The sequence below is a fragment of the Alligator mississippiensis genome, chromosome 1, assembly GCF_030867095.1.
Source record: "Alligator mississippiensis isolate rAllMis1 chromosome 1, rAllMis1, whole genome shotgun sequence".
NCBI classification, from domain to species: Eukaryota; Metazoa; Chordata; order Crocodylia; family Alligatoridae; genus Alligator; species Alligator mississippiensis.
The window spans coordinates 432993454-433008023 of NC_081824.1; the positions used below are offsets into that span (position 1 = coordinate 432993454).

General features: G+C 44.9%; 1 protein-coding gene across 1 annotated transcript in view; it reads left to right on the top strand.

Moving 5' to 3' along the window:
- Positions 1–2981: 2981 nt before the first annotated feature.
- Positions 2982–14570, top strand: part of MICU2 (mitochondrial calcium uptake 2) — a 239826-nt gene continuing 228237 nt past the window's right edge. The window contains exon 1 of the mRNA XM_059720513.1: positions 2982–3248. Coding sequence (XP_059576496.1) covers positions 3003–3248 — 246 coding nt within the window. The 5' untranslated portion in view covers positions 2982–3002. The remainder of the gene's footprint in view (positions 3249–14570) is intronic.

The window sequence follows — 14570 nt, forward strand, 5'->3', positions numbered from 1 at the left end:
CTGGAGTCAGGGACCTAGAGGGCTGGTGCAGGCTGAGGCTAGGCAAGCCAAGACCAGTGGAAGCAGCCCAGCCTGGGGTTGAGGACCCAAAAGGTTGGGGCCTGGGATAGGAGTATAGCAACTTTACAAGGGCCAGGGTCCCAGAGAACAGAGGGCTGAGGCCAGAGCAGGTTTAAGCTGAGAGAGCCAAAGCCTGGGGAGGGATTAGGGCCATGGGGCCCAGAGAAAAGACCCTTGCCAGGGCCAGGGGACCAGCAGGCTGACTGGAGTGTGAGAGACAGGCCAGAGGGCCTAGTGGACAACGTAAAGTACCAACTGCAAGGCATGGGTATGGCTACAAGAGTAGAAGGCAAGTGGCACCCTGAGGCACTGATGGGGCCAGGAGGGCCCCGACTTAGCGCTTCATGGGCAGGATGAGTGTCAGGATGAGGGTCAGCTGGGACCTGCTAGCCAAATAGGCTCTGAGACCCAAGACAGCCTCTTTTTTTCAGTGAAATACATCCATTAGGATGTGCAGATGAGAGAAGAAGTGAGGATACCCAAGGAGCAGAAGTGGGGAGGCAGGAATCATATGACCACCAAGAGGTGCCACAGCCACCCCTGAAGCCTGATCCTGCTACAAGAACACCTGAGATATGTTAGGGCCCTACTACACATTCAACTTAAAACTGGATAGGAATGAGCAATAAAATGGTTTATTTATGCTTGCACTTTCAAGCATTAACTTTATAGCTAGATCACCATTTTTATTGTGTGATAGTTACTTTGCACATGTGGGTGGTCTAAATTTATTGTATGATTAACCAGTCAATTGAATAATATACATAATGTGTAGCAAGGACCTTAGTCTTAACACATTACTAGACATTACCTAACACATTACTAGAAAGCATTCTAGATACTCTAGTAATGAGGACAATATAAGAACCTACATAAAATAGAGTAGGAGCATTACCAGAATTGGTATCACTCATGTTTAAAGGACATACCACTTCTACATCATATCCATTGATCATGCAGCTAATTAATACAATAATTAGCATAAAGGTATTTTTATATCTAAGCATACAAGAAACAGGTGTGAATGTTAAATGTTCTGCCTCAAAAACAGGGACACCTTGCTTTGGCGCGGAGAGTTGAATCAAACTAACCCTCTTCTCTGTGGCATTGCCCAATGAATGCGACCCACAAAGCAGAACGCTGCTTACTCACTGATGTTACTCATTCTGCCTCAGGGAGGAATTGAGGCCTACTCCTAATCAATCGATGCATCTCCAGTAAAACCAGGGAGGTGATTCTTCTGCGCTACTCAGCACTGGTGAGACTGCAGCTGGAGTACTGCCTCCAGTTCTGGGCACCACACTTTAACAAGGACGTGGACAGGCTTGAGAGAGTCCAAAGAGCCATCCATGTGATCAGGGTCTTAAAAGGCAAGTCATACAAGGACAGGCTGAGGGATCTGGGACTTCTTAGCCTGAGGAAAAGAAGGCTGAGAGGGGACCTGGTAGCAGCTTTCCACTACGCTAGAGGGGTATATCAATGGCTCAGTGAGCAACTGTTTGCTAGGGCAGCCAAGGGGAAAAACAGGAGTAATGGCCACAAACTCTGGAAGATCAATTCAGCCTCAACATTAGGAAAATCTTCTTCACAGTCAGGGTGTCCAGACTGTGGAATAAGCTCCCTTCAGAGGTGGTGCAATCACCTACCCTGGAAATCTTCAAGAGGAGACTAGACAGTCACCTTGCTGAGGTCATCTGACCCCCACTTATCTTTCCTTCTTGTAAGGTCCCTTCCGGCCTTACAATCTATGAATTTATGAATCTATGAATAAACAACAGGCCGAAGTGACCAACTATTAACATATATCTTCAACCAAAGGAGGCCGCAGTGACAGTGAACTCTTTGATATGTGCTTCTCCATCCACAAGGAGAACATCAGAACCTCTGCTCTGCTTGGATTCAGTACATGTGTTTTACACAGCTTTAGTATATGGAGCTGGTATCCTTCACACATAGGCCATCTTGGGTGTAGTGGCATTGTTTTGGGCTGTTGCTGGCTCTTGAAAAAGTAGTTGTGGGTTACCTGTAACACAGCAGGCGATGCCCACACTTACAACAGCCCTTTTGCTACGCACTGGGAAAGCTGTCTGGAATGCCACAGGGAGGCCCGCTGCCTTGCAGGTTTCACAACCTAAGGCCAGTGCAGCTTGAAAGCCCAGGATCCCCCTTTTCTGAAGAGGGTGAAGCCTGCGACCAGGACTGCCCACGGCCAGGATGGCACCAGGCCTGGTGCACACAGAAAGGCAAACCCCGACACCCAGCCCTTCCCCTGCGCCCAGCATTGCTAGGTCTTAATAATGAAATTATTGTATTGGAAGCTCATAATTATCCTATTTGCTGAAAAACTATTGTACACTGAAAAAATATGCAAATAAATCTTTTTATTTACTATATATTGCTCAATGTAACGTACCAGCAAATGAGTGAGAACTGCTGACAGCAGACCCAAAAGTCAGTTAAGACTCTTTGAGGGCTACCTGAGTTTTGCATATGCTGCATCAATTAGCTGCCTCAAAAATTATTGTACGTTTTGGGGTGTACTTAGTAGCTGTGTTGGTCTGAGACAAAAAGACATACAAAAAACTAGAACTCTTGGTTCCAAAATGATATCTTTTATTAGACCAACTGGGAAATCGCAAGAAAATTGTCCTTTTCACTTCTATTATTATTGATTGTCCATGGCACAGCACAATCATTGGTACAGTTCATTATCCTACACCTGGCAACGCTGCCTGTCTTCCCTCCTCCTTGTGCTCGCCAAAACACGAAAGCACTCCCTCCTGCCAACTGAGGGCAAAGGGCAGGATAAGGGCATAAGCTTCACTCCGCCACAGCGCATGCTCGCATGCACTCGCTCAGAAGGGCGAACCCTGGCGCCCCGCCCTCCTCCTCTCCCCTCCCAACTGAGGGCAAAGGGCAAAAGTTTCACTCTGCTATGGTGCATGCTCGCTAGTGGGCCGAGGGCAGCGGGTTTGACGTCCGCAGCCGTTTCCGGGAAGATGGCGGCGTGGAGAGCGGCGCTGGCTGCGGCAGCCCGGCGCTGCCGGGTGTCCGGCCTGAAGGCGCCCCGGGCGCGGCAGCGTGGTCCTCGCCCTTGGACGGCTGCGGCGGCGGTGGCGGGCGGCGGCTGGCTGGCGGCGGGCGGCGCCTGGCGCGGGGCGAACGGACTCTTGGCGGTGGTGGCTCAGGTGAGTGAGGGGCGGCCGCGGTGCAGGTGCCGGTGGCGCCTGGCCCGGTGCGGCCTCGGCGCTGGGGCTCGGCTCGGCGTCCCTTGGTTCCAGCAGGTGCGCCCGGGCTGGGTCCTGACGGGCGGGACCGCCGCGAGGAAGGCATGGCGGGTCCCAGCCCCTGACTCGGGGCGGTCACGCCCGGGGGCAACACGGGCATCCCCCACGTGCGGACCCCTCCAGCTGCGCCGCTTCCCCGCCACCACCGAGGCTTTCTTTGCTGGGCACTGGCTCTGGCTGGCCTTGGAGGGTGGCGGGGTCAGGCAACCTCTCACCTGGTGTGTGAATGGCAGGGCACCACTGGTGACACGTGCCTTCCTCCTTGGCCCTGCCTTCACACCTGAGCAGCAGCTTCTTTCACTGAGTCTTGGCGCGGTGGCAGTCCCTCGATTCGTGGATGATCTCTGCCCGGCTTATTGATGGGTCTTGAGGCAACTGAAGAGCCACAGACCCATCTGCAGAAGTTTTTACAGGGGAGAGTAGGTCAAAGGCTGGGATTTCCCTCTTCTTTCCTTCCTCTTTTTTCCCTTTGAAAGCATCACCCCTGGGCATCAGAGGTTATCATCAGGATACTACTAACAACAATAAAGCCTTCTCCAAGCTCCAAAATCCCACTTTCCATATTTGTTCTTTTCAGTTTGTCAATGGCTCTTTTTTTTCCCCTCTGCTTTCCTTCGGAGAGGAAATTGACCTGTCAATTTAAGCATGTTTTTATTTAAACAGCTATTTCAAGGGCAGTAAATCTCAATGGAGCCTACTGGTGTTAAAGTATATTGATAAAAACTCCTGTGGATTTCAGTGAGATCAGACTCTTAACGCTCTAACTGGGGGGGGGGGGGAACTACAAATAATTCTTCAAGTATGATAGGGTCCTCCCCTTACAAATTTGTATTTACCTTGGAACACTACGATACCACAGTGATGTGGAAAACCTTACCACTTTATATAATATATGCCTTGTGTACACAGTGTGCATGTGTGTGCATGTCTGTGTGCATCAATATAGATACATATATTTGTAAATGTTTCTGTACATGCACCAATGTGAGTAAATTCAGGGAGATAAAAGGCATACTTGGAAATACAGCCCTTGGGTGAAATTCTTTAACCAAGTGGACAACCATCTCCTCAGGTCACTCTGAAATCAACCTATGTCAATTGTTTTGAAAATTGCCATAGGTACCTGCATCCAGATAACTTTAGAAATCTCACAAGTCCCATTTCTTCCAAAAGCGCTATAGTCTTTTTGCAATCTTGTTTGTTGGGGGTACATATCTACTCTTATGTCCCTCCATTCTGTGTTCTTGAGTGTCAGAAATGCCTGAGAGTTCTGACCTGGGAGCAATTCAAGAACAAAAAAATTGTAGCCCTCTAACTTCTTCTGTTAAATACTAAATATACTGATTTGTAGACAGCTGTGTAAAGCTCAGGTTTTTTGGCTTTTTCTTGAGTACAGAGAGATTAGCATTTTGTAAGTGTTGCAGTTCTTATTGTGGAGAAATGATTTGTTTTCTTCCATTTTTTATGTTGAGGTTCTGGGAGAAAATTTTATAAATTGTTAATTGTGAAGAAGGGAAATTGCTGAGATCTGCTAGCATTCAATAATTTAGCTTGGGTTAATTTGAACATTTTTTAATTGCTGAAAATGAAAGAGTTTTCTGTAAATTTAGACAAAATTCTGTACCACTTATGGGTAAGATTTCTGCACCCAACCTGTAGTGATTTCTGCCCAGATGGGTTTATAGATCTCTCTGAAGCCATAGGAACTGACTTTGGAAATTGTGACTGTGAGGCTTAGAAAGGACTAAAATAAAAAAAAAAAATGGGTTTATAAATCTCTGGACTGAAGACAGAAATGGATTTGAGCATTGCATGTTTCCTTCCTATACTACATCATTAGATTCTAGGTCTTTAGAAATGAAAATTGAAAATATTCAGAAACAAAAATTTGCATGGAGACAACAGTTACAGATTTATTTGTGTTGCGGAACTACGTTTGTAGTAGTCTGTCAACCAGTTGATCAATAATTTAAAAATCAGGCTTGTAATGAAAAAGTATGTTGTTGAATGAAATGTAAACTAGAATTTATTTAAATGTTTCATAGTTCTTCCAGACACCTTTTATGAAAACCTTGCACTTAATACATTTCCTGGTTTTCTTCCACATTTTTTCCTTTTTTCATTCCTTCTGCAGCTCTGCATCTGTTCAAGTTGTAGCACGTGAATTAACTGGTAAAGAATAGTGATGGCTACTTGAGGTACCTCTGTTAGTGACACTATTTAAGAATGACCTGATCTAATCATTAAAATTACATACTGCAAACATAGCTTTGTTAATTGTAAGATTATACAGTACAGTGTCAATGGACGCTCACAATAGCTAATGTTAGGCATGTGCATCGGTCTTTGTAGGATCAGGGCCTAATGTTTTGTCAACTGTACCCTATTCAAGAGCTGTAGAAAGAAGATTTCAATAAATAAACATTTGGCAAATGCAGTCTTTCCGTGGAAAGTACAATATGTGCTCAAAGCTAGTTCTAAAAAATCTCAGCTCTATTACAGATACCTCATTGGTCTTTCTCTGGAAACTGCTCCTTTATCATTTTGTTAAAGTGAACAAAAATAACTCTGGAGCCTATGTTATTCCTTCATCTCAACTGAAATTTACTGTTAACAGATTTGCAAAACAGCCCTGATCCTGACTTTAGTGGGGTTATTACTCAGTCTGTAAAATAAAGAATACTCACAAGTGTTTGCAGGGTCAGGGTCACTAACTTTCTGTTTCTCTTCTGTGAGCTGTGTTCCACATTCTAGCATTTTACACTCTTTATTGTGTTCTAAGCTACAGTTTCCAATCTTCTTTGAGCTATGACCCTACTTGAGGTCAGTTTGTAAACCCACTTCCTGTCTGAGCCTATCCACAATAATGGACTTTCTGTGAGCCCTATAAACCCACTTGCAAGTGCTGTAGCCCCTAGTTTGAGAACTGTTGTTCTAATTCAGCAGGAGTGAGGGAGGGGTTCTTACAATGAGATCTGTTTTCTTCATAGAGACACTTTTTTGTTTTTCTTCTTTTGCTTCTGTCTGTTTTAATCTCTTTTAGTCACACTACACAACTATCTTGGTTTGCTAGGCAGTGATAGATTTGTCATGGACCTTTGCCTCTGCAGTTAGTGGCATTAAAGTGCCTGATACACATTGAAAATCCTAAGCTAGAGTAACTTGCTTATTAGTCACCAGGGTTCATGGTTTCCTCTGATTTAAAAAAAAGAAAATGCAAATTTTCTGATTAAAACCACAAAATTTGCAATTAAAATGAAACGCCACACATACACACACTCTTTTTATCAGTTAAACACAATGTTTTATTGATATTTACAATTTTAATGCAACTTGGAAACCTACCAGTGCCTCAGTCACTTTAATAAAATAAATTGTAAGTACAGTAAAAGTTCCATTAACCGGCACCTTACAAGCCGGCGTGCTCTATTAACCGGCATGCCGGCTTGTAAGGTAAAGTGAAACCAGAAGTGCGCACAGTGGCACTTCTGGTTTCGCCAAGCCCCCACAGCCTGGGGCAAAGCAGCCTGCGCTGCTGAGCCCCCATGGCCTGGGGGCATAACAGGCTGTGCAGGGCCCGCCTCCCTGTCCCGCAGTGCCCACAGGGCCCCGCGGAAGGGTCAGTGATACCACAGGAGGGGCAGTGACGCCCCAGACGTGGAGGGAGAAGCGGCGGTCCAAATAGGCAAGGATGTCTGTTTGGGTCGCTCACTTACCTGGCATATTTTGTTATCTGGCATCCCCCATTCTCGGGGGATGCCGGATAACAGAGCTTTTACTGTACCTATAAATTTTGGTATTTGATTTTTGGGTTTTTTATCATGGAAAATCAGAGCACCCCCTGCACACTTCACTCATAGAAAGCAGGTCCAGGCCCTTCACTCCCAAGCCACAGCCCCCCGGCCCTGCTGGTGCCCCCCACAGCCCCTCTGCCCTTTATTTCCCACCCCAGCCCTGCCAGAGGGGGCCTCCAGCTGTCAGGGCTGCAGGGCCAGGGACCTGGTTCTGCAGCCCCCTGCCCCCGACAGCATTGCCTGAGCAGGAGGTGGTGACTGCTGCAGCATAGTGGAACACAGCCTGGCTTCCCCCCTCCTGCATCCCCCACCCCCATGGGCAGCAAGGCTGGCAGAGCAGAGCCCATGGAGGACGGGTGTGGGCTGCCTGCTTTGGTTTCAGGAACAGGGAGAGGGAGGGGTAGGGGGAGGCAGCTCCCTACTGCTGTGCACTTGTGTGCCCCTTGCCCATCTTGCAGCCATGAGGGGCACAACCCCACACTGCCACTCCCACTGCTGCCAGACGGTTAGGGGCTATGTTGTCAGGGCAGCACAGAGCTCACTGCAGGAAGGAGCTTCCCTGCTCTGCCCTGCCACACTGGATTCCAGCCGCTAGACCACCAAGGCCTCAGGGGAGGGCAGCAGAGTGTGGAGCCCAGGTCCACAGTAGGTAGCCCACCCTTGGCCCATGCACAGATCTGGGGGGCAGGGGTCCTCCCTTACCCCTCAGGAGTGCATGTGGTGGTGGGGAGCTGGCCGCATCCCCCCGCACCCTGGACAAGCTGCCCACAGCCCTGTCTCACTCCACGCCAGGGCCCTGAGGCTGCACATTCCGGCCCTGGGCCCTCGGTCCCACGTACTGCCCATCTGGGCAATAGCCCCAGCCCTGCCGAACTCCTTCCTTCCCTGTGGATGCCTCAATTCTTGCCCCCTGCCGCCCCCAGCCGACTTACCTGCAGGAGCTGCTCTCCAGGCTGCCTGGGAGCCACATGCATATGCATGCACATGGTGCCCCGTACCTGACCACCCTCCTCCCATTCTCCCCAGCCCTTGCAGGCTGGAACTCTGCCAGCCTGCAGAGCACTCTTTGCAAAAGTGCAAAGTCCACATGATTCTCTGTTAAAATAAAAAATCCACGTTTTCCTCAGGTAAAACAGGAAATCTGTGTTTTTTTCCATTTTTCCATGGGAAATGAAAAACCTGGATCCCTGCTTATCACCAATAAGCCCTGCAGCCAGCCATTTCTACTATATGGCTATACTTTTCACAGCGAGTCTAATTACAGCTTCCAAATAAGATGCACTAAACTTTTATCAGTATGTATCTAGTGATAAAAGATGCATAGTGCCTTTTTCTATACTTTTTGGTGTAGGGCTATATCATTTGTTGCAACCCCTTTCTTTGGAGAAACGTAATAGTACGCATTGGGTATGTCTACGTGATACCCTACAGCAACGTAGTGATGTTATAGTAAGGTGTTAGCAGTAAGGTGTGCTACAGTGACATAGCAGTCACGTGGGTCTAGATCTCCAGCTACGTCGGGTCGCTGTAGAGGCATGCTCACCTGGAATGGCATCTGCTATGGCGACAGCAGCGAAATCTACCCATGCACCATACACATGGCACAGTAAATGCCTGTACTGCACCGTGCTTTAGTACTTCCAAAAGGAAGTACTAAAGTATGGCGCCATAGCAACAGTGCTGTGTGGTGACACATAAACGTATCTATTGACTTTCAAATTTTGATCCTGAGATGAAGTAGAACCTAAAGGCAATTCTGGTTTTTTTTGTTTGCTCTTAACATAGTCTGCTACATGATTGTATTCTAATTGTTGCTCTTTGTCTTTCTACTTTCAGTTTTCTATACATAATGAGCAGTGTGCTAGGTTTCTTTCAAATTAAAGAAGAAAAGATCCCTACCCTGGACTGCTTACACTAAGAACATATAACAATGATTGCCTGTAATGAAGAATTTTAAATGAGGTTATGCTGATCTGATAACAGTGTCCGACTCTCAGTGCCACTTATTTACATTGTCATCTAATATTTATATCCTCCTAATTATTAATAAAAATGTACACTTCTTCCCTAAAACAAAGTGGTGACTTATTTTTTTAACAAGCTAAACAACGGGGGGGAAATGCCAAATAATATGGGTTCTCATATCCTTGAGATTCTAGTGAATACTTTGTTTCACTTCAAAATGTATGGAAAGCCTCACTTCTGTCCTTTTATGCTGTTTGAAAAAGACAAGATGAGTAGAAGCCACATTTTTACCATAGCAGGCTTCTTCTGGGGCAAGCCTTACAGGAAACATCTGTAAAACTGACCTCTGAGGATTCCTTGAAAAGCCATGGAACGGCAGGAATTCCAGAAAGTATTGTAATCCATAGGGTAGTCACAGGGAGACTGGCATAAATTAGGCTCCAAATTTATCTAGGTTATGCCAGGCACCCTGAAGTACCCAGGATTGGGAGGATGGGAAAATGGTTTAAAGCTTTTGTTTCCTTTTTTTCCTCCTCTCAGGCTGTGCATATTCTATGTTGTGCTTCTGAGAGGTGCAGCCCAGAGTCGAAACATTCGGTGTCGGGTGGGTGTGAAGCAAGTACTTTTGCTGTGTGAATGCGAAATGTTCTTTGTGTGTTTAAAGTAAAACAGTTCCTTTGTATTGTTTAACACTTAAATTGATATGTTCAATCAGTAGGACTCAAATGTGTGTGAAAGTTGTAGTTTAAACCAATAGGAATTTTTTTCTGGTTAAGGTCCATGAGAATGGTACCTTTTTTATTCTATATTTTGTTTTTAACTTTGCATTGTCCCTGCAGTGTTAACCTGTATTTTGGATGTTGTTATGCCAAACCACCTGAGAAAAAATAACTTTGATAATTGACGGCAAAAATTTGTAAAATATTTTTTTTAATTGGCTGACAGATTTTTTTTTTTTTAATAGTATGATAAAAAAAATCTGAGAGATTAATTATTCTAACCTGTCGTACACTTGGACCCAGTTGGTGGCCTCAGTTATGCTCATGAAGCTTCCAAGCCACATTTTCTCCTATAGTGCACTTAATAATGGCTAATAATAATAATAATTATTATTATTAGCCAATTGCCCATCAAGAATGACGGGAGTGGGGGGAGCGGGCGGGTATGGAGCCCCATGTTCCCCCCCCCATCCCGTCCGGGCTTGTTCCCCCCTTCTCCGCTGTGGTGGCAGGGGAGGAGAGGAGCAGGCCCGATGCTGGGGGTGTAGGGGAGGACCAAGCCCAAGTGAGAAGCCGGGGAGGGGGGGAGCAGTAGGCCCAGGCTGACACGGTGGCAGTGGGAGGCCGAGAGGAGCGGGCTTGGGACCAACGTGGGAGAGAGGGCATGGGGGAAGAGTGGGCTTGGGACCAAAGTGAGGAGGGGAGGCCTGCTCCTCCCCTCCCCTCCCCCTGCCACTACCGCATCGGGCTGTGCCCACTGCTTCCCCCCCCCACCACCTCCACTGGCATGGTGGGCCAGCTTCTCCCCCGCCCTTGGGCCCATTTTCCCCCCCGCCCCCACAGTGGGCCCAGGCCCACTCCTCCCCTCCCCTCCCCTCCCCACACTGCTGTCATGACAGCCGGAGCTCATTCTTTACCACCCCCGCGGTGCACCCGTTTTCCCCCCCCCCGTGTCAGCCCTGCAGGAAGCGATGGCAGAGGTGTGGAGGGGCAGGGTGAGGCCAGCAATGGTGGCCTTGCCCCACACCTCTGCTGATACCTCCAAGGAGCAAGGGGAGGGAGGGGGATAAGGCCGGCTCTGGTGGCCTCACCCCCCCCCCCCCCCGGCTCCATCGTCACTGCCTGCAGGGAGCAGTGCAGCCCTGTGTCCCTGTCATCATGGTGATGCTCCGCCGTGCTGCCACCTTCTGTCCCAACACTGTATATTCATACTGTGATTGGTTGTTTCAGTCAGCCAATCAGAGTGCGAATAAAGTATTATGGACAGACAGACAAGCAGATTAAGGCTTTTATAATATTAGATTATTAAATAAAAATGGATATGTGTAGAATATACACAGATGAGAATAATTGTATGCAAGGTGCTTTATCCTCTTAGTGTGTAAACTCTTATGCATGTGAGAAGTCTGTGTGTTCAGTTAAAATTTTCACTTGTGTAAACTTAAGCACATGACTAAATCTTGCAAGACCCAGCACTTACTCTGTAATTCAGTAAGCATTTGTTTAGAATTTAGAGACTTGTTGGACCATACTGCAATATTTAATATGGAAGAGGAAAGTCTTTATCAATTTGCTCTTGCTTTTAATGTATGGTTTCTGCTGAGGTGTCAGTTGATAAATATAGAATCCTGGATAAAATGGCGTAAGCTAGTCTAAACAGGCACCAAAATCTTCAAGTTTATTACCCTATCATGAAATAATAGTAATACATTTTGCTGATTTTGGTTCTTTATCAAGAATTGTAAAACTCTTTCTTTGTGTTTTGGAATTTTTTTAAATTGTATCTGCATTAAATTAAATTTAAAGCTTTATTTCTGGGCAAAATATTCCATGTAATAGAAACAGTTTTCAGTGAAAATGCAGTTTTATTTTATAAGATGCCTGGAACTCTTGTCAACACGTTACTTCCTTGCTGCAATCACAAATATATTCAAGTATCTGCCTTAAATCTGTACTTCTATTTTAACAGGCTTTTGAAGTCTGGTTCGGTTCGATTCTGATATAATCCCTTCCCCCACCCGGCCAAATCAGAAATGACAGTTGGAGAAGCTTGTAGGTCTTGGGTGAACCTCATGTCTGGATGTGACTTGTACTTAAACTTTACCAACCATGCAGATCGGGTATAATAAGAATCTGATTTGTAAAATAGAATCAAGTACAAATAATTGAATTACTGGTATTTTGACAGGATTGTGGCCATTTAAAGTAAGGGCTGGTTTCCTTTGGTGCCACCTGATCATTTTTGTCCCTACCTGAAAGCAAATATTGGGGCCCTCACATCATCCACTGGTGCTTTTAAATCTTCTTTCCACATAAGAATCCCAAAAAATCAGGTCAGGGAGGCAGATTCTGGATTTAATTCCAGATTTGTTAGTAGTAGATTACTTTAGAAATGCCACAAGTCACACTTCAGCACAATGCTGACAGGCTCATGGTTGACATCCAGCGCTCTGTAGAAGTTATTTCTTGCCAGCCTGTGGTAGCAGCCTTCTAGTAACTAGCTACAGGTTTCCCTCACTTTATGCTGTACACGCATTCCTGGAAAACAGTGCATAACTCAAATTCACATAAAGGGAACCCACTTTACAGTGTAACAAATAGGGATACGTTCCAAGGCCTCAGCTGTACTGACCCCCAGACCCATTTTGAATACTTTTACAAGACAGTTTTGGTGCTCACCAACAGCAGACAGTACACACAAACACAGGGCATCATCATAATGGAGATGGCAACTACAGACACACGTGCCACAGACAATGAGGGAGGAGCACAGATCCACGCAGGAGACTATTTGGGTGCATGTCACTCCCACGGTGCACCGCACAAAGCAGCTGACTGCAGGCTTCCACCACACTGATCACATAAGAGTGAATTTACCTTGCATATAACACATTTTTGGTATGAAAAGGGTCCTTGTATAAAAGTGAATTCACACATACAGAACCCGCATAAGGCAAGGGAAACCTGTACTTTGTTTTACTCTCAGGAGTTTATTGCTGCTATGCTTCTTGTTCATTTTCAAATGTAATGAAATATATATTGCAAAACATGTCTTAGATAATGGCAAGGCAGTTGGTGTCCTGGACCAAGGGACACCGTATTTTCAAGTGGTTGGGCTGGAATGACTTGGCTGTGATTGAAGGTAGGCTGCTGCTACTCCTTGCCGCTTAGCCACAACACAGCATGGGTGAAGTACCCAGCCACCCAGATCCGGCTGCTGTGCAGCATGGTATGGCACAAGTGAAGCTGCCTGCTGCTGAATGCTGCTGGAGCCCCTGGCTTTGCTACGTGGGCTGTAGGTTGCTGACCTGTCCTGCACAAAATAAGTACTTTTCGTTTTCTTACCAAATAGTTACTAGAATGTGTTTCAGTGAAACATCCATATCGTAGCAATCTGAAAATATGTGAGATGTGTATTATGCAAAAAAAAATGCCTTAAAATTGTGTTCTTACCTCTGTTGATGGTAGAGAAGCAAAGTTTGTATATGACAACAGTGTTAATTATGGCATATAATTAATAGTAACAATATTAAATTGATTTAATACTTTGTGAGAAAGGGGAAGGATTGTAATGCACATGGAAGATAACTAGTCGATGTATTTTCACATTTTTCAGATAAGTATAGTCTATGACTATATTTGATACAAATTTTTAATAAAAACCATTTGTATTCTTTGCAACTAAGACTTACTGATTAAATATATTACCCCATGAAATTTTTTTTTTTGCATGTTAGGTTTGAATGACCATAATTTTTTTAAAATGACAAAGGAACCAACCTTCCAAGCAGCTAAACTTCTTGATAGTATTATGGCCTCCTCGTTATTTTGTATTTCAATTAATAGTACTCCAAAGTTAGGGAAATATATTCCTTACAGTGTAAAGTAGCTGTTCTACCTTTCTTCAGTAAATATAAATGTCCCTGTTAAATAGAGACCCCTGGAATGAGATTCTCAGTTAGCTCTTAATCCTTTTTTAGGAACTTATATCTTTCTGAAATTTTCTTTTGTGCAGCTAACCAGGGTAACCCTAGCTACCTCTTGTTTAATTCTGTATTTCAGCATGTTTTGGAAATATTGCATGTATCAGATATCCACTAAGTCTAAATCAATAACCAGGAAATTAAATATATCACAAACATCATACTCTGCATTAGTGACATACAGACATTGTCATGCTGTGTGCTCAAAATAGAATGTAGAGTAGTAAGTATGGAATCTGTAGGGCAATGATGTTGTAATTAATTATAGACTCAAATATTACTTATGGGTGTGCATTTGTTTCACAACTTTAAATACATGGTATCCATTTCAGCTTTTTGAGTGTGAGATATTTATATCCTAAAGTTTTGGCTTTGAAAATATTTACATTTACTCCCCTCTCTGGGTGCAGAGAGATTCTTTGTACAGGTGTTTTCATTGATTTTAAAGCAACATGATGTCAAGTCTAATCTTAGAGGTCAGGGTTAAATTTGAACTATCTTTAGTTTGATCTGTAACCTTCTCCTCGAGATTTTCACTGTTCCTGTATGACCTGCATAGCAAAATAATTCAATTAAATGTTCTTTCTGGACAGACTGATCTCTGTGGACAAACCTGTTAATTGGGGACTAATTTGTATGCCTTTAGAGTTTTTAAATCATTTTTCCCCCTTCATTTTTCCCATTCCAATATATACAATATGGCTTTTGGTTTCATACTCTTGTGAACAGGTAGGTCAACAAATTTTCAGGATTCTTTCTTTT